General features: G+C 36.8%; 1 protein-coding gene across 2 annotated transcripts in view; it reads left to right on the forward strand.

The window, feature by feature from the left end:
• The window catches only part of plxna3 (plexin A3), a 172,510-nt gene that overhangs the window by 118,862 nt on the left and 32,251 nt on the right, over positions 1–21,397 (forward strand). For both annotated transcript variants that reach the window (XM_077223064.1, XM_077223065.1), the window contains exons 10-11: positions 6,370–6,570; positions 18,780–18,876. In XM_077223064.1, the coding sequence (XP_077079179.1) occupies positions 6,370–6,570; positions 18,780–18,876 (298 nt within the window). The remainder of the gene's footprint in view (positions 1–6,369; positions 6,571–18,779; positions 18,877–21,397) is intronic.

A 21,397-nucleotide genomic window follows, 5' to 3' on the forward strand; every position in this document is an offset into this window, starting at 1 on the left:
ATATAGATTTATGTATATATTTAATTTAAATTTATACAGTTAGTGTGTGTGTGCTAATTTACAATATCCCACAAACAATATTATATTTTGTTAAATCCCTTTCTGAAATCGATTTATATATATATTTTCGATCGGTTTTATGAGTTTATTTGTATAAATTGAGAATTACAGTTATAATTTCAAATTCACTAAGTATGCTAAACATTTTTTAACAAATCTCATGTGTCAGTGAATTGATGATTATATAGACAATTATATAAAATGCCTATTTTACAAAGAACATCACTTCATTTTAATATTTTGGAGGGCATTTTAATATTTTTGGATTATTATTATTATTATTATTATGTCAATACGGTTTATAAATAGATTCATTATACTGTTTATTTTTGTACATATTAACCAGTTTTGTTTTAAAATATTTGTATTTGAATTTTATTTTTTAAAATATATAAATCTCTACAAACATGATATTTCTAAGTACAGTTTTTTTTTCATGATTTTGGGCATCCTTATTTGTCTTAGTCTGAAATACCATGGCATTGTTTAATTTACATATTTATGTGTACTGTACTGATTACCATATTCTTATCATGGTACTTTCTGATTATCATATTTATGTAGCATATTGTTTAATTGCCGTTTCTCCAAATCACATTTTTGAATCATTGCTGTAGAGTAGATGATTAGTTCAGCCTCTGCAGTGAGCTGACACTTCCATATGGACTATAATTTGTGGTTATTTGTATGTCTTTTCAAACATTTTCAGAATATTATCCAGCTCCAATCAACCAATCAGAGCTTTAGAAACTTCAACACACACGCTGCGCCACAGATTATACAGGCCATTCAAAAAATCAGCCTTAGCCGAAGAATAAGGTCAAAAAATATCATGTAACATTTAATTGGAACAGCTCCCAAGTGATCCGGAGACTGAATTTATTTTTCTCGGCACTGAGGGAAGGGAGCATATTTCATGGATTATGGCTTATGAAGACTGAAAATGGGATTAACAGGGTAGAAGGAATGGAAAACTGGAGTGACTGAGCAACTGACTGCTCGGGAAATTATATATGTAAGCAACACTTTGGTTTTTTCCTCTCGCAGACCTGAAGTGAAAGATTGGATTCCTTGTGTGTGTGTGTGTGTGTGTGTGTGTGTGTGTGTGTGTGTGTGTGTGTGTGTGTGTGTGTGTGTGTGTGAGAGACTGTGTGAGACTGTGTGTGAGTGTGCGTGTGCTTTTTCTGAATGTGTGGCATGAATTTCTCTCCCTCGTCCGCTCCGGCTTTTTATGTTTCAACGGAGAAAAGTGCTTAGCTGTGTGATAAGCGGGATATGCACAATAAGGTTAATGGAGAGACTGTCAACAGGCAGTAAGCTGCCAGGCCTCTCCTAATGGGGTGCTAATCAGTGCGAGGGAAAAGCCCTACTGGGGAAAACAAGCAGCTGCTCGGGTGAAGGGATACAGTTACTGTAGATGCATAAAAACACGGGCGGTGGCATTATGTCACACAGAAAGGCACTGAACCTTACTTGAAAGCCGAATGGGGCAATCCGTTGTTTAAATCACTGTAAACGGAAACATAAAGAGATTTTATTTGACGATATTTGTTTTTTGTAGTGCATGGATTCAGCCTCCTGTTTGTTAAAGCGGTACCATGTTTGCTCCATTTAAAGGTGTGCTTTTATGTTTTATAAGTTTGCTGACCCTTTAAGCTGCAAATTCATAAAGCCAAAATATTTTTGACCGACAAGTGTTCTCTTAGCTCAATACAACACTGTACAAAAAACTTTGCAATAAAATTGTCCAAAAAAAAAGTAAGATGAGAAGACTTTAAGACTAATTGTTTGTTTGTTTTTTTAAGCACAAACATCACACATTTATGGTTGTGCTTAAAAAATTAGCTTACAACATTTAAAAAAAAATCAAAGTAAATGTATCTTTAAGGATCTTTAGATATTTTTTAGAAAAAAAAATCAAAGCTAAAGCTCCATTGTTTGCAGTGTTGTGGGAAAGTAAATAGGATGTTTTAACATTTTGAATATATTACTTTTATCATTTAGGTTTTAATTATATAATTTAGGGGTTGCACAGACCAGTCAACTTTAATACTCTGCCATGAGGCTTTTAAGAAATATTTGAAGTCCCCTTTTACACTCCGTTTCCAACAGTTAAAATGGCAAATAAATTCATATCCAGAGAACGCTCCACAAGATATGTTTGATTATACCTTCTGGATGCTCTAAATTGATCTGTGAATGCAGGTTTTAAAACAGTTGTTTGTACATTTTTTGTACAAGTTAATCGCCATTCTAAACTAATGCATGATGCATTGTAACAAACATAGAAAACACATCGCGCGCACAGAAACCAGTATGCAGAAATGTTGTCAACACTGTTCTGTGATTTATCAATAAAATAGGTTGAAAACTGAAAAGTTCTAGCATATATTTCTTAGTAACTAAAGAGTTAGTAAACTTAACAATGAGATGCTGTCAGATGCAATTCACACGTAATTGCTCTATCATACTAATGTATTCATATACATCTAATCTTTACTGTACTAGTTACTATTAGAACGAGCAGAAATCTGTGAGATAAAAGAACTCATGACAATAAGATGTTATGTAGGAGTGCTGTGTCATATGTCATAGCCGGGCACAAGAAAATCTGCCTTCGAGTCTCAGCTCGAGGTTGAGGCTTATTTGTTTAAAAAATTACAAAAAAATATTCAGCGACTAGTCGACGTCGACTCGACTTTAGTCACAAATGTCTGCTTCTGAAAATCTGAAGTCTTTCAACCCCTAATTTGATATCTGTTTAAGGTCTGTAATAATTTTACATGTTTACAGCCTAGTGTCACTGGGTTTTTCCACAACATTATGCAAAGACGCGTATGTTCTTTAAGTAATGAAATGTATTAATCATAATAAAAAATTTCTCTGTGCGTAATATAGTTCATAAGCCTAAGCGTAAGCTGTTTACAGGCCACCATGGCAACATGGCACATTAATATAGAATTCAATTGACGTGGCTTCACATCAGAACTACACATTATATATGCAGTGTTCCCGGCGTGATGAGTTATGTACTGGTAAACGCTGACATTGCCTCCCTGCTCTTTAGTTAACAAGCTCTTCAGCTTATCTCTAACCTTTAAGCCACGTTCAGCAAACACTCCATCCCTGGCTTGTTTAATTCATAATTATGTAGTGATTGGCGCTTGTTAATGAGAACAAGCAAACTGACATTAAGAGGGAAGGGGCAGGAAATGTCTTCAGGGTGCAGTTGCCTTCAATTTGACAAGAATTTACACAGGCAATGGATGTTGTTAACAGGTTTGTTAAGAGAAATAATGGGGGAGGTTTCTAAATGACATTAGTCAAAGCAGAAAACTACTGGCCAAACTATTATGATTTCTAAAGTTATTTTGTAAAGGGATGGATGGATGGATGGATGGATGATTTAAATGAGTTGAGAGCTGATGATTAATAGACAGACGAAGGATGGATGGATGGATGGATGGATGGATGGATGGATGGATGTATGGATGTATGGATGGATGGATGGATAGATAGATGGATAGAAAGATAGATTATTCATATTTTTTACTCTATTAATTGCATTTGAAACATGCTTTGGTTTCATATTATAGCATGAGTTTATTAGTTATGGTTGGAGGAATTATCAGCTATCATATTTAGCAAATGGTGTTTTTGGATCAAACTAATGATGTCATGTGCTAAAACTTTTGAGTGCACACACATGATGGAGCAGCTGCGCCCCGGTTCTAAATGGCAAAAACTTGATGAAAAGCCCATTATAGTCCATTAGCAGAATCACCTGTGCTAAATATCTATGAATGCAATCTGTTAGCGCTCCTGCATGAGCTGTAATTTGCCCCCCTCGTTTTCATCACATTGAATCAGCCTCTTGTGGGGTTCTTCAGAACTTCTAGACACTGCAGTGAAATCCACTCTAGTGAGCAGCAGGTCAGGAGTTGATTTGTGAAGTGGTTATCTATCTATCTATCTATCTATCTATCTATCTATCTATCTATCTATCTATCTATCTATCTATCTATCTATCTATCGGTCTGTCTATTTATCTGTCTATCTATCTGTCTGTCGTTTTTGTCAATTGTCAATTATGTGAATTTATTTGAATTTCAATTTAAAAATTCTTCCTTGCATTAAAGGGATAGTTGACCGAAAAATGAAAATTATGATTATGAAATGAAAAAATGATTTACTCACCCTGAAGCCATCCTAGGTGTATGGCACATTCTTCTTTCAGACAAATACAATCGGAGTTATAGAAAAAAAAATATCCTGTCTCCTCCAAGCTTTATATTGGGAGTGAATGCCTGGAGAAAATTTGAAGACCAAAAAAGTGCATCCATCCATTATAAAAGTAATCCTTATGGCTCCAGGGGGTTAATAAGGCCTTCTGAAGTGAACCCATGCATTTGTAAAGGAAAATACCCATATTTAAAACTTTATAAACTATAATCACTAGCTTCCGATTTTTCATTTCGTTTTCTTTTTTCATTTAAAATAACTTTTTAAATTCAAATTTAAATTCTGCATCATGTTTTCTACCTCAATTCAAATTCAGTTATAATTCAGTAATTTTAAAGAGTCATTCTGAATTAAATTTTAAATGTTGCAAACACCATTTATTGATGCGACATCAAAAATGATATGATTTTGTGTCTTTTTTCTTTCTTTCAGTGAGTATCCAAGGTATGCTTTGATGCTTGGTGTCCTTAGCTGAATTTGTGTATTGTTACAGAATGTACTGCATTTGATGAGAAACTTACTTCTTGACTGTTCAAAGTAAGTTTCCATCTGATGTATACTTCACAATCTTGGCAGAATTAGCAGGTAAACTCATTGGTGGTGGTTGAAGGAGATTCCCCCTTCCATATGTAAAGCGCTTTGAGTACCTAGAAAAGCGCTATACCAATGTAACTAATTATTATTATTATTAATTATTAATCTGGATATTTGTCATGTATTAATTAATAAATTCTGCAGATTCAGATTTGACCGTCTGCTTTTTACATGCCAAATACCAGGGAAGTAGACATACTGCGAAGTGGGGACTGTCTGCACAAGATTTTATGTAGTTCTGAGCCACGTATCACACATATAACATTTTAGCAGAGAATCACGACAGCTGAAACCATTTTCAGTGACTGAGCCGTGTGTTTTCTCATTAAACACACCCAACCCGAGTTTCGTATCATCAGAGTCGCTTTCTGATGCCCGTGGACTGTGTATTTGTTTACGGGCCAGTCGTCTGGAGTAATTTATCATTAGCTCAGCGTTGTCATCTTCCGCAGAACTACAGGTGATTCATCGAGCTCATTTTGCAGTATGAAGGCACGCTATCCTTCTCTCCCTGCAGTCGCCACCTGTGCGCCCCTCGTGCCTCCACAGGGAGTAAATCCTTCTTTACAAACACCTAATATGAAAATGAGATTTATTGTCACACTGATATGCAAACCTTTGCAGATTGATGGAGGTCCGGGGTAAAGAGTTGCATCATTGTTAAGCGTGCTGCTTTTTGGCGCGGGCAGACTAGCTGGCCGGCTAGCCGCTCTGATTTATGTCGGCTCTGCCTGCAAATTGCTTTTACTGCCACCCTGATTATTGTTCGGTGTTAAATAGATTACAGATCGTCCCGAATATCCTAGGATGCACGACTGGGGTGGAGAAGAGCTGTTTTGCAACCAACACCTCTGTGCACTCGTCAATAAGTGATAATCATCTATCAATTCATGTGGCTTGTGTAAACAGAAACCTTGTTTCCCCTCTTCAGATCGTGCTGTTGTTTCTGAGCTGCTAATATATCTTATGATGTGTAGTTTTCCATCAGTGCGATCAGAAGTCACGTCAATATAAAATAGTTTCTTTGATAAATGCTGCAATCGGTTACGGGTAGAGTAGACCGTAATGACTCTTCTAGCACGACTTGACACGCAGGACTAAGGAAGATATTCATTTACCGCTTCATCAGTGTGATCTGCCGAGAGAACCGTGCTTCGTAAAACTGGAGACGGATGCAACTGCTGTGTAATAGGGTTTTTAGCCTCAGATTGCTGGATTTTAAGTTCTTCCCGCCCTAATGGCCTCAATTTCTTTTCTTAGCATCTCTGGTGTGTTTGTGCGTGACTGAATGCTACATTTTTAGGCAAAGTTTCAGTCGAATAGACGTTATTTATTGTTCTTAAGCTCAATAAACTGGAATCAGTGTCAGTGAAAGTCGAATGGGTTGTGATATTTATGAGTTAGGATTATTTGTGCTTTACTCTGAACCTGATTTATAACGAATTGTTTTTTTGTTTTTTTTGTCATTTTCAGGGCTGCCCGCAAATTCTGCCCAGCAGCGACATCCTGGTACCAGCGGGGATCGTTCGGCCAATCACGTTGCGAGCTCGAAACTTGCCCCAGCCTCAGTCTGGACAAAAGAACTATGAGTGCGTCTTTAACATCCAGGGCAAAGTCCAGCGCATTCCCGCGGTCCGTTTCAACAGCTCCTGCATCCAGTGCCAGAACACTTCGGTAAGACAACGACTCTTTCACATGTGAACTGCACTTCAGTTTAGCAACACATGATGGATAGTGGCTATTAATGCAGGAAAACAATTTCTTCATAGCAATGGCTAAATCTGAGGGTACAAGTTGATATTTTTTAGCAACAGCAGAATTTCTTAAAGGAATAATTCACATAAAAATAAAAATTGGCATTAATTTTTTAACCTTGATGTCAAGCATTATAAATATCAATGTGATGTCATGATATGGATATTAGATTTTATTTTTATTATTATTTGGATTTTATATTTGGATATTAGAGGCTTGAGAGCTAATGACTGTTAATATCCAGGTTTCCATCCACATACACACCAGTTCAAATATGTTATGGTCTTTACATATTTCTTTTTCTTTTTTAAAGAATGTAATACTTTTATCAGCAAGGATGCATTACATTGATTAAAAGTGACAGTAAACATATTTTCATTGTTACAAATGATTTCTATTTAAAATAAATGAGGTTCTTTTGAAGTTACTATTGATCAAAGAATCCTGAAAAAAAGGAATCATGGCTTATTTAACACTAAAACACAATCCGTCCACTAGTCCCTTGCTACTAGTGACAGCCATCTTATATACACATCTCTAAGACAAGAGATAAAAACAACTGCAGTAAATACAGTACAACAAAAAAGGACAGATACAACCAAAATATACATTTGCACAAATATTTCCATAAATGATCTAAAATGAGCGCTTACCTACAGGTTTTCCATTATTTAAGAACACGCTTACTCAGCTAAAACAGGAAATATAAACCAGCAAATCCCACGGAAATATTATAAAATGCATAAGAAAAGTAAGAACACAATAAAAACAGTGATGGAAGACAACTTCAAGACCTCTCCATCACAAAGGTTTTTCAGCATTGATAATGATAAGAAATGTTTTTTGAGCAGCAAATTATTAGAATGATTTCTGAGGGATCATGTGACACTGAAGACAGGAGTAATGCTGCTGGCAATTCAGCTTTGCATCACAGGAATAAATTACATTTTAAATTAAAGAAAGATCTGGAAAACTCCAGATCTTCGCAATTTAACGTCGCAAAGGCCTTAAGATTACACTCATCAAATTTGATGAGGATCGGATCAAAACTGTAGGAGGAGTTCGTTAAAGGGGACCTATTATGCCCCTTTTCACAAGATGTAAAATAAGTCTCTGATGTCCCCAGAGTGTGTAAGTGAAGTTTTAGCTCAAAATACCCAACAGATCATTTTTTACAGCATGTTTAAATTGTCACTTTTTGAGGCTCAGAAAAACGCACTGTTTCAGTGTGTATCCCTTTAAATGCAAATGAGCAGCTGCTACCGGCCCAGAGGGCGGAGCCTCACGAGCTCGCAGGACGTGTGTCAGGACAATCTCATCTCACGGAATGATAATATCAAAACATAAACTCTCAGTAGCCGTGTTCATTTCGACCCGGAGTCGGACAATAATGCCCAGAGAGCCAGATAATATATGCTGTGGGGATTGACAGGTATAGTCTAGTTTAATTACCGTTATAACTTGTTTTTCCATCTTTCTTTTATCCACTATTAGTACAAGCCTGTTGTAGCAGACCGCGTCCGAATGTTGTAAAAATATACTGATGAGTTCAATGAAGTTTATTGTACATCACACAATAGATGAAGCGTCAATTTCACTCTAGAAAATCACTGTAAGAGCTGAATAAACACTGTATAAGAAGTCCGCATTAAAGTATTATCCATAAACTCTCTCCCTCTCCCTCTCCCTTTCATTATTATCAACATACACAGCGAAGTACAAAAAACACTCGTTATAACTAACAGTAAACAAATATTATACACACCATTTCAGGGGGTTTAATAAACTGGCAAACTGTATATCCGTAAAACAACTATGAACTGTAATAATTGTGCGCGCTCTCACTTTCATTACTGCCTTGATCAGTAACGTTAGGCCTATCGCTCCAGTAAATAAATAGAGCTATAATGTGGATTAATACATCCAGCTACACAACACCGACAACGCTTGGGAGACATTCTCGTCAGTGCTGCAATGGCGGATGTGTACAACTATCAACTCGCTGTGAACTCGATCAGGGCGGTTCTATGTTAGAACGGCAGTGTCTGTCAACACTCGTGGGCGGGGCCTGTGGCTTAGTGACGTCACTAAAGCCGCATTCTGAAAACAGGTCGTTGGGAGACACACTGCTTACGATTTATGGGAATTTAAAAAAAAGGAGTGGGTGGATTTTTATCATTGCAGGGTGGTTGTGTACACACACACTGCTCCAAGATACTTTTTTGTAGGTATTGGGTCATTACATGTATGTACCGAATTTCATACCTGTACGTGAAACCTAGAGCCGGAGCAATAATTTAGGGGGGGGGGCAATTAAGCCATTTTGCCCCACCCAATTCTGAAACCCATACAACATGTACATTTTCACCACTTCTGAAGCGTGTGCAAAGTTTCAGGAGTTTTCGAGCATGTTTAGGCCCTCTAAAAAGCGATTCATTTAGGAGAAGAATAAGAAGCGGAATAATAATAAACAGAGCAAAAACAATAGGGTCCTCTCAGCATCAGTGCTCGGGTCCTAAATATATTCAAATAGAAAACAGATCTTTTAAATTGTAATAATATTTCCTAATATTGCTGTATTTTTGGTCAAATAAAAGCCTTCAGCCATTAGGTGAGCTTAAGAGACTTCTTTGAAAAACATTTAAAAAGACTTATCAACCCCAAACTTTTGAACACTAGTGTATTTTATGTGAATTTTGGCATATTGCATAAATTCAGGATGGTAACTTCAAAATGTAAATGCAATATCTAATAATTTGCTTTAAAAAAATCATTAGCATTTTAACTTTTTTAAAATTGCATGCCAGAACTAAACTATTTTGTTCTCTTGAAAACGTGGGATAGAAATGTTTTTTTTTTTTTTTTTACTGTATTAATTACTTGCATAAATTAAATTCACAACTTGAATGTGCAAAATAGCTAGTTAATCCCAACCTGTGCCATATTTGTTTATCAATAAACATAGAATTAAATTTGCATCTGTTTATTACTCAAAGCTTTAGAAAACTTGTAGTCATATGGACTTATTTTAATGGAGCTATATAGTATTTTTTGGAGCTTAGAATTCCTATGAACAGCCGTTGAATGGAAAATATCTATGTGAAGATTGTTTGCTTTCTGTGTTAAGCAGATTTATTAACATTGTACGGGTTTGGAATGACATGAGTGTGAGAAATAATGACAGAATTGTTATTTTTGAGTGAACTATTCCTTTCAATGTATCCTAAATGGCAACTATGTAATTTATTAATCAGCATATTTTTCCAAGCGTAGCCTCACCCCAGATGGCATTTGAATAATTGTCATACGAACAGATGCATTGTTTTCTCTCATTATATTTTGCTTTGTGACATTATTTTTCCATTTAAAAAATTAGCATGAGCTTCAAATCGTCGCTTGTAGGGCAAAGAGGTGTTGATGAATTTGTCTATAGTGTGCTGAGAAAGCCAAGGTGACTTCTCACTGAATCACTGATCATAAAAAATACGAATCTTTATCCGGGTAAATCGGCAAAGGCATCAATTTATAACGCTGGAAATGTTGTTTTCTCAATCCCAGTGAAAAATGGAGCATGTCAAGATGTTGACATTGAGAATGTCTCTCTCTCTGTCTCTCTCTCTCTCTCTCTCTCTCTCTCTGTCCTCCCTTTCGCTCTCATATGCAGGCGGCACAGGCCGTCTGTGACCCATCTGGTTGTCACAGTAACCTCAGGGAATCTTGTAAGATAATTAGCTAGGCGCTGGACGTGCCTCATGATTTGGCACGACGGTGTGACACGCTGAAAAGGAATGCGGTGAACCCGATTTGCCATTCTGGAGGTGGAGCGTGTGCCCTTTGACCTCTGTACCCTGACTGGGTCAAAGGTCAATCCGCTAGCCCCAACTCTGCGACAAGACAATTGATGTCCTGTTCGAATTTAATAATGAGGATCACGTCTGTAGTCCGCGCACGGTACTGGATTGATTGTCGTTCTTTGCAGGAATGACACAAGCTCGGTTGGAAGGTCTCCTAGCAGGATCCCGGTGCAACTGTTGTCCTTCCATCTGTTTGGACTCATCTCCTCCTGTTCATCAGTCTCCCTGACTGTGACCCGCGCTGCTGTCTCCGACAGCGCTATGCATTTAAATTGGAATTGAAGCGTAGCGACTTGTGCAGTCTAAACAGCCCCGGATCTGAAGGCATTTAGATGCAAAGTGAGTTCTGCGGCCGCCTGTCAATGATGATGCCGGTGCATATTGAGTTTATGGAGGGCAACAGGTTTTTTATTTACTTATTGCAGATGAATATTGACATGGGGATTCCTGTGCAGATCTTTTATTTATAAAGTCTTGAGAAACCAGCAAATTCACAGAATAACATCCTGTGTCATAACTAGGTGCGATGCGATAATTTGCCTGTACACACTGACTGCAAAACTGTTGCACACGTGACTCAAATAGAAACCTAAATTATTATTTATTTATTCATTTTTTACATGAAAAACGTTTTTTTTTTTTTTTTTTTTTACTAGAAGAGCATATATGGTGCATGTTAGGACATTATATACAGTGTTCTTTAAAGTACTGGAATAATCTTTTTTCCTTTATCATTTGCTTAAAGTTTCCTGATGCAAACAAGTACTGTTACTGTTCCTTATTTACTCACCAGTGCCAATTTTTAGTCTTATTTGGCTAGTGTTTATTTTGAGCCAAGTACATTATGTCTTTGTATTTGCTGTACAAGCAAATACAAACAAGTTTATAGTTCAGACATTTTATTATTTTATTTGATTAATTATTTATTTAAATTGGTATTTTATTGTATTTGTTTTTCTTATTAAACATTTAAAATGAAGAACTTATATTTACTTTGTTGCTTTATTTTTTAGAAATTAAGAAATAAAGAAATTGTTTGATGAATTTGCCTGTATTGGTTAAATTAATGGTTCAGACGTTTTATTTGATTTCACTTTTTAATTTTACTTAATCATTTTTTATTTAAAATGTAAAATAAAAATGTTTTAAGCAATTAAGAATGTTTGAAAAAAATCAAAAATTAGGGCTTAATGTCCATAAAAGTCCTGTGATTTAATTTGGAAGCATCTGTACGAACTAGGACTAGAACTAAGTTATTACAATGCACAGCATAAAAATTGTTACTCTTAGTTATCTCTTTTAGTTTAAGTTATCTCTAAAAACATTACATTACATGTTATGCTACGCAATACGTTCGTTTTGTGCTACATTTTCTCACTGTCAACTTGCTGTGGCTGTTCTGACAGTCATGCTAAGCTTGATTTTTTTATTTTTTTATTTTATTCAAACTGGTATTGTTTTGTTAGTATAACATTGGTCTCCTAAACATAGTTTGCAGAGATTAGTTTAGTTATAATCTAACTTAGTAATATATATAATATATTATATTTTTCTGTGGACTGCATTGGGCTGCATGATTATATTGTGGGAAAGTCTGAATTTGTCGGTTGTTCAAGCTTCCATTCTACTATCTGTGGCTCCTTCATGAAAGTAGTTGATCTGAAAGGGAAAAATTAATTTATATACGTTTTTTAGCAACACTGAGAATATGATGCGTACTTGTGTTGCGTTATGAATGACATATGGCATAACTAGAAGCATTTGCGTTCGCATTATGTGTTTTTCCGGACTGTGGTGTTTCTAGATGAGTTCTTTGTCTCTATCTCACTGTGATGAGAAACAAAATCCTCAAATTCTCACTGTTTCTCCTCATCGGCTCCCTTCCCCCCTTGTCTTTCTTATCTCTCAGTCTCTTTGTCTCTGTGTTGGTCTGGGCATGCACAGATTAATTGATAGTGTGATTACCAGTGACACAGTAAAGAAAAAGCACATCATCTCTCTCATGACATGCATCTTCCCTGAATAGCAATCGAACATCAGCGAAGACCTGATACAAATTACACTGGCTCCCAAGAGAGTGTCATCGTCCGCTTGCCACTCCCTACCTCAGCACGTGTCCTCTCTCTCATGCTTTCACACGAGACAGCGAAAATCAATCAATATGGCCGTCAAGGCGAATTGCACAGCTTAGTCTTCTGGGAGCCAGCGGCCGGTGACTTTGAGACCGTGGGGTCCATGCTAATGAAATTGTGAGTGCCTTCAGATAGGAGACGCTGAATCAATCAGTTTCATCTTCTGTTTACACATCACCTGAGAACGTGTATCAAACAGTCAGCTAGGTTTTTTTTCATACTCTACTCAAGAAAGGTATTCATATAGCTCTATTCGTTTACTGATAAGTGAAGTAAATAGAAAAGGATGAGGTTTTAGAGGTCATTCCGTCTGTTATGTTCTTACAGTTTACCTTCAATTCAACCTCATATTTGTGCTCAATCATGTTTTCTCTGCTATCATGTTTTTTTATAGTATTTCAGGTGTTTCATTCCTTTTTGATTTTTATTTACAAATGTCATAGGTTTGAATTTATTACTTGTTGGGTCTTATATTTTCAACTACAATTTACTATTTTTTATATATTTAGTACCCAATGCTTTGTTCTGAATACAATAGTCACTTTTTATTGTTACTTTTTTTGTAGCATTCTAGTGTAGAATATTAGCATCTACTGACGTTAGCTTCTACACCTGTGAGAATCATCGCAGTTTTTTATTGATGTTGAAAAGACCTCACAGTGTTGAAGGCAAAGGCTACTGGTGTTGTATTACAGCTAGTTAATCTGCTCTTATCTTGATGTAAGTGGTCTCCCTTAGGGCACGTCTCTCACTCGCACTGGAATTGGAGGGGTCATTATTTTTGACAAAAATCAAGTTAACTGGTCCTGCATTCTCCCTAATTTCTCGGCTGTTTCCCGTTCCTGCCTCACCCTAGAATTCAGACAGCTGCTTTTTCAGTTTCTCAGTATCTCACAATGCTGCTATTGTGTAGCTTCCACATCACATACATTACAATGGATCGTACTGTACTCAGCAAGTCAAGTAGTGAGAAAGCTATTGGTTGTAATAATGAACAAAATGCTAATTGTACTAGCTAATAAATTAATCAGTGATTGTGTAGTCATGGTGTGTATGGGATAGTACTAAAAGTTCAGGGCTGGTGACCGGAAGGTCCAATTCATGAGCTAGTCAACCAATGTGATTGTGTTCAAACATTCAACGTTGAATAAGTTGAATAAATAGTGTATTGAAAGTTGATTGGACAAAGCACTGACCACTTAGTACTCACTAGTAATAATGATATCAACTAAACAGCCAAATCATCTGAAAGCAAAGCAAAGATGGTATTCCAATAAGGTGTGCCTCAGGGGGATGGTACTGGTCCATTTGTATTTGAAAAGATCTCATTATCAGTTATGAAAGGAACAACATGTACTCCCAAGAAAAATGTTCTGGAACTATCTTTTCAGTTGTGTAAAACCACAGTTATAGAATGTCTCTCATATATGACTATATTATACCACTTCTCTGTACCGTGGGACTCAAGAATCAGAAATGCACAGCTATAGCTTGCACATAGGTTTGATACATCTGCTCGAACAGTACATCATCTGTCAAACAAAAGATAAATACGCTAGTCCCCGTCAGAACATAATAACCACCTGCTTTATGTGTGCTTTTAATTTTAGTCATGAAAAAAAAGTCTGTACTTAGTGTGCTTTTTGCTTGGCTGAAGCGAAATCCAAAGAAATTCAGATTTTCTCCAAGAAGGGAGAGGTGTGCAAAATACTCCAAATGAGTCCATGAGCGTAAGTGTTGCTAAGCGCTGCTGACCCCTTAGCGACTGGCACCGGTCGTGTTACCGGGGAAACGTACCGCCAGAGGCCTTTTTTACACAATGCCCAAGTTCTGAACCAGCCTCTTGATGGAGAGGGCCCTTATAAAGAACCCCATTATCCTCGATGCAGGGTAGCGGAAGCTTTTTGAATAAAAACACTTACATGTTATTTTTGTCAGGCATTTTGAACCACCTCACCCTCATTATTCTATTATTCTCATCAAGTGCTCAATCAGCCATTAGCCGTTTTATACCGTACTACCCGAGAGAAATGTGTTTTAACGATCACCTGGGTTGCATGCGAGCAGTTTTCGCCTGGCCAAAAAAAGTTTCTTGGGTCATTTCAGTTACTTGTTTCGGTGCAGTCGTGGGTGTCATCTGCTTCTTCCGCCAGTCTCTGTAAACTATAAATGCTATTAGGTTGCCGTGTGGAAGCAGGTGGGCACTATTAAAATAAATGTATCAACTAATGCGGTGATCAATCTACTGTATATGTCCCAGCTGTAATGTATCACATTAACTGTGCCCTGAGCTTATCATGTATTAAGAGGCTCAGCTGCGCTAGAACCTCCAAATGAAGAAATCCCTCCAAGAGTGACACACCAGAAAAATGCTTTGGTGTGCCTTAGGTCAGCGCAACCGCCTCGTTTATGGTGACACGCGTTGCTTGCGCATCCATGTGGCTGCCTTTCCTTATCCTCCCAGCTTTAGGAGAACCATTTTTTTACCATTATTTATTTCCAGTGGCTCTCGACCAAACCAAATCACATCATAGTTGGACTGACAGAGGCTGTATCTTTTATCATAACCCAGAATTCCCTTCTCCCAACCTAGGAATTAGTCCATGACGCAACACATGCTGTTATTACTGGACTGTCGTTAGTAATGGGATAGCTATGATTCAGTAATTAGGTTACTGTAAAGTAATGCCTCGCACACAGCGGGCTCATTTTGCTCGTACCATTGATGCCGTTGTCTTTTTTCGCTGAGTCTGGCCCAATTTGTAACTTAATTAAATGTACAGGTCCTCCATCATTAAGTTATATTGATTTTCATTCTGTCACTTGAACACGACGCCATTGACAGGTCAACTGGAGCCGGGTGTATCCAGAGAGATGAGGTATATGAAAACATCTTTTAACAATAAAATCCTATTAAAGACTAAATACTTAGTTCCACAGAGTTCCACTTGAATTAATTGCAATCACTTAATTTCAAGGGAAGGCTGCATTTTCGAGAAGCAGCATTTTTCCCCCCTGAGTCAATATCTCCAGTTATTTATCATAGCTGCTGCCATAAATGGTAGCACCGTATTAACTTAGCTCCAATAAGTGGATTATTGAGCACACCAATTTTTAAAAGTGGTCTCTTAAAAAACCCACGTGCCGCTAGCAGATATTATAGCCTTTGATTAAACATGCAAACGGAATTGAAATGTACCCCAAGGATGTAAACAAAACTAAATCAAAAAGGTGGAAACGGCCTTTATTCCTGTGAATAGCACCCGTCCTGGGTTGTGTTTTGCACATTCAGGGCTGCTGATAAATTGAGGACGGTTTTAGAGGTAATATTACCTTGCTGTCGTTTGCCAGTCATTTCCAGTGAGGCCTCTGACAGAACCAGGCCAGGCTGTCTACACAGAACACACTGCGATACAGTGGGAAGACAAGCCGGAGGAAAATCAATTCACTTCTGGCAGAGATAAGCGGTATTGTATGGGCAAACACAAAGGCTTCCATCCATTTACACACGGAGGCTAATCTCCTCAAAGCTCAAACCTTTCACCAGAGGAGAGGCAATAGGCAAGAAAATATATCACACTATTGCTCAAAATGTACAAGAAAGTGTATAAGTGTATTTTTATATATATATATATATATATATATATATATATATATATATATATATAAAACCTTTATTTGAATATAGGAATATTTTTCTATGAGTATATAAAAATGAAAAAATATATATATATAATATATTTATATTATATGTTTAAAATGATATATAAATATTGAATATATATATACACACACACTATATATTATTAATATTATATATTACTATACAAACAGTCTTCTCACAGACACACTTTAATAATATAAAAACTAAAATGTAAATATACATCGTACATACACACACATGCATTATATATTATTTAGATTCTAATATAGAAATACTCTTTTGATTTCATTTAATAGATGCTTTTATTTTTTATAAAAACAATTAAAAAGGGTCTCATTAGGATAAGGCCTCCATGCATTGTTCATTAAACCATTATTGTGTAAATATTCATTCAATTTGCCAATTTATGTAAGGATTTACACATTCGTTCTGCTTTTGTTTCATGAAAAAGTCCTATTGGACAGAATTAACTAGCAACAAAGAAATTTTAATTTGTAATTTTACTGACATCTTCTATGGAAAGACACAGTTTGATATCAATTCATATGCTTGTGATTTTTGCACCTTTAAAAAAAAGGCATTAGTAGATCAAAGCCTTTTTCCTTACAGCTTGACTGCATAATAGCTCAACAAATTTCAAGATAGGTTAATGATGTGGAAGTCATGACCTCTGCGACCTGTATGCCAGTATGCTGGTCGCCTGTAATTGACCCCAATTAAGATGCCCGGGACCTCAGCAGCTGTGTCTCATAGAGATGTATGACTGCTGGGTGCCTGGCGTCAACAGGTTGAGTGAGGTTTAGTTCAGCTTTTCACCACCTTTTCCACTGCAGAGCTCGCTTGAGTTCCTGCCAGATATTTTCCCCCAGAACAGCTGCAGAAAGATTCGGGCTTTACCGCACACACCACTGAGGGCCATTTTCCACTCCTCAGGGCCTCTCAGACTGCTGGGGAACGATGTGGCACTGCTTGTTTTCTCTGTTGTGATTTATCTGGGCTGTACGGCTGAATGAACGCTGATGTAACAGCTGACGTTTCAATCGGGCTTAATGACCGGCCGAGGCATCGAGGCAGGGTGTTCTTTTGCTTTTTTCCAAAATAGATTTTGGTTTGGCCATAAATGGAAATAAATTCAGTGCAGTTTTCACTGCTGAGGGGGAATTCAGTAAGAATGAATAACGTTGTTTATTTGGTTATTTACGTTGTTAATGTTATTTTAGTGCTCGGTTTGCTTAGTAATCATGAAAATCTGGTAAGAGTGTCCACAATTGAACAACATAAATCCATATCTTGCATATTAAGTGAATGAGATGCTGGTTTCGCACTGAAATCTACCACATGATAAACTGTTTAGTGTATTCAGCCTTAGTAATAAACTCATTTGGATGCATTAATTAAACACATTTCTGCGTAAATCATTCATAAAACCCTTGGCTCAGTTTGCATAAGACAGTTCAGATACAAATGTTGATTTTTGCACTGAAATATACCATGTGCTGAAGTATATAGTGAATTAGGCCTTTAGTTTTCTGTAGCCTTTCAAATAGCATGATCGCACATTTATCAGTGAAAGCGAAGGTAAAAGTGCCATTGTGGTGGTTTGTAATGCTGAATCTGGAGCTTCGCTGTGGTAAGTTTACTCTTGTTCTCTTGGACTTCTCGAAGGCTCTTAAGCAAGCAGCCGCCGATCGATGAGCCTGATCAGCGATATTCTCTCAGGGTTGCGTTGGATAAGTGCTCTCAGTGTTGTTAATTAAATCCCGGACAGTAAAAACCATCGTCACCTGCTTTCTGCTCCACATGACAAGCTGCAGCCGCACGCCTGAGATCCGCCATAACACAACTTAATGAGCATTTTTTCTGGTAACTTGATTTTTACCAGCCCTGCAAATATTTACGCTGTCCCCACCACAAATAGAAAAGTTATTTTGACTATATATATTTGTGTGTGGGTGTTCAATTTATTCATTTAATTTACACACACACACACACACACACACTTATATTTATATGTATTTATTCTGTTTTGTATTTTTTTGTATGGCCTCATCAACAATGAAAGAAGCGCTTATGAAGAGAGTGAAACGATTGCGTTGTCATAATCTGTAGTCATGCTCTTTGTCAATGTGATGTTCAGAAGATGTCAGTCATTATTGGACTTTTTTTTTTCCAAGAGTGCTGTGAAGTGTGCAGCAAATTATAGATCTGGATTTAAGCTAATTTCCATTGGGTCAGGAAAGATGTTATCAGGATTGATTCTGAGCAGTGCCGGTGGAGAAAGCGACACGATAACATCATCCTCATCTGTAATTGTCTCTTGAGAACGTCAAGTAATGTCAGCGGTGATTTGGGCATATTTTTCCAGTAGTTCTGTTAGGTTTGCAAATTATTGTTTCTCTTACGTCAAGAAAGATGGAGAGGGTTGAGTATAAACCTTTTTCTCTTATAGATGTTGTTTCTGTTGCTTTTTTCTCACAGTACTGGTATGAAGGGAATGAGATGGGAGACCTGCCCGTGGATTTCTCCATCGTGTGGGACGGTGACTTTCCCATCGACAAGCCGTCATCCATGCGAGGTAAGAAATCACACACTTCGACTTAAGCCCGCTAGTGGCATTTCTAAAGCTAAAGAGTAATAGCATTGAAGCTATCCTCCCTACATTCATATTTTATTGGAATTCCCAGTGTCCTCTTGATGTGGGAGGGTGTTTCTACCTTTTTGTGTAAGTGGAACTTAATGCATCTTTTATTTTATTTTATCTGGATTTTCACAGTCTGTTCAAACACACTTAGTCTGTCAGGTATTCTTTCAGTCGCCGCGGCATATTTTATTAATAACGGGGCGTCTGCCTGCTTCAGTCTTATATAACAGCACATTTCTGCAGAGGATGGTATAGAATCCACGTCTGTCAGCTTTTAACCTCTCCACACCGCTGTCACTTTGCATTTACTTGCAGCACTTTGAGAAATACAAATCGAAAGACCTCCAGGAGTCGATATATCTCTTGAGGAGAACTTCATCAGGTTTGCTATTACAGAGCGTCTCTGTGCTTTCAAAGGAATAGAGCCGCGAAAGGAACAGAAAGTCACACGTGTATCTGCAGATATACAATCTCTCTGGTAAATTATTGGTGTTGTGAGTTTATTAATCTGTGATCATATTTTCAGTGATCTGTCATTCTTAGCTCAGATGGGCAATTCAGCCTCTACATCCACCTTCCCAGAGCCGCCTTTAAAGATTCCTCATTTTGCCCAAAACCCAAGGCAGCTTCACATGTATTCTTTACATTCTAGAAAATCCCAGAATGCCTTGTAACAAGCTTTTTGTAGATTTTTGTCCAAGAAGTCTAGAAAAAAATAAAAAATATATAATAAATATAATTGATGTATAATATAATTAGGGCTGTCTATTTAACACATTAATTGAATGAATTAGTTGTGTAAAAATAAATGCATTTAACGCACCCGCCCCATCCCAGATCAACGTAGGTCATCTGACGTTTCATACAGTTGATTGCTGATGTTTCTAAATGAATTTGCTTTTTTAACTAATCAGTCAGGTGAACCAATGATTCAATCGCAAATTCAAAAAGAGAAGCATTTACTTCATTCCTGAATGAATCAGCTGTTTGAACTAATCGAATAAATTAATGATTCAAAAACGTACTCATTTAGACATTTACCACATCCTACTGGCAGGTTTAGTTTCTTATTTTGAGAATCATAAACAATATATATATATATATATTTTGGAGATAGTTTGCCCAAAAATGAAAATACTGTTTATTTAAATTTACTCACCCTCATGTCGACTTTCTTTTTTTGTTTTTTGTGGAACATAAAAGAAGAAATTTTGAAGAATGTTGGTAACTGAACTGTTTTGCTCTGTAAATATATCTACAGGTGCTGGTCATATAATTAGAATACCATCAAAAAGTTGATTTATTTTAAGAATTCAACTTAACAGGTGAAACTAAAATATTATATAGACTCATTACATGCAAAGTGAGATATTTCAAGACTTTATTTGTTATAATTTTGATGGTTATGGCTTACAGCTTACGAAACCCACAAAATCAAAATCCCAGAAAGTTAGAATATTACATGAAATCACACAGTAATTACACAGGAATACCATGGTCATTGAACCAGGTTTTGGTTCTTTTGGCAGTGTGGGCAGGTGCAAATCCTGCTGGAAAATGAAGGAAGCATCTCCATAAAGCTTGTCTGCTGAAGGAAGCATGAAGTGCTCTGAAAATGTCGTGGTAGACGGCTGCGTTGAGTGAACAGCACAGTGGACCAACTCCAGCCAATGACATGGCTCCCCAAACCAACACAGACTGTGGAAACTTCACACTGGACTTCAAGCATCTTGGATTGTGTGCCTCTCCATTCTTCCTGCAGACTCTGGGACCTTGGTTTCCAAATGAGATGCAAAATTTGCTCTCATCAAAAAAGAGGACTTTGGTCCACTGTGCTTTATTAAATCCAGAGTCAACGCAGCCGTCTACCAGGACATTTTCAGAGCACTTCATGCTTCCTTCATTTTCCAGCAGGATTTGCACCTGCCCACACTGCCAAAAAAAACAAAACCTGGTTCAATGACCATGGTATTCCTGGGTAAATACTGTGTGATTTCGTGTAATATTCTAATTTTCTGGGATTTTGATTTTGTGGGTTTCGTAAGTTGTAAGCCATAATCATCAAAATTATAAAAAATAAAGTTTTGAAATATCTCACTTTGCATGTAATGAGTCTATATAATATATTAGTTTCACCTGTTAAGTTGAATTCTTGAAATGAATCAACTTTTTGATGATATTCTAATTATATGACCAACACCTGTAAATACAAATTCAGATGCAGCTCCTGAAAAAAAAAACATGCCCGTTTTAGCCTAACAGTTTGTGTAATAAATTCTATGTTGAATCAAATAAAAAAATTCTTTCTAAAATTACTTTTTATAATGTCTACTTAAAATCATCTTTTTGGGGTAATTTCTTGGCCAAGTAATTAATTGGTTACAATTTTTGATCTCTTGACAGCCCTAAATAATATACTATAATAATGTCTACACAGCTGTCAGTTTATATAATG

Source organism: Siphateles boraxobius, unplaced genomic scaffold (genome assembly GCF_051911475.1).
Source record: "Siphateles boraxobius isolate OS27281-9 unplaced genomic scaffold, OSU_SipBor_1 9, whole genome shotgun sequence".
NCBI lineage: Eukaryota > Metazoa > Chordata > Actinopteri > Cypriniformes > Leuciscidae > Siphateles > Siphateles boraxobius.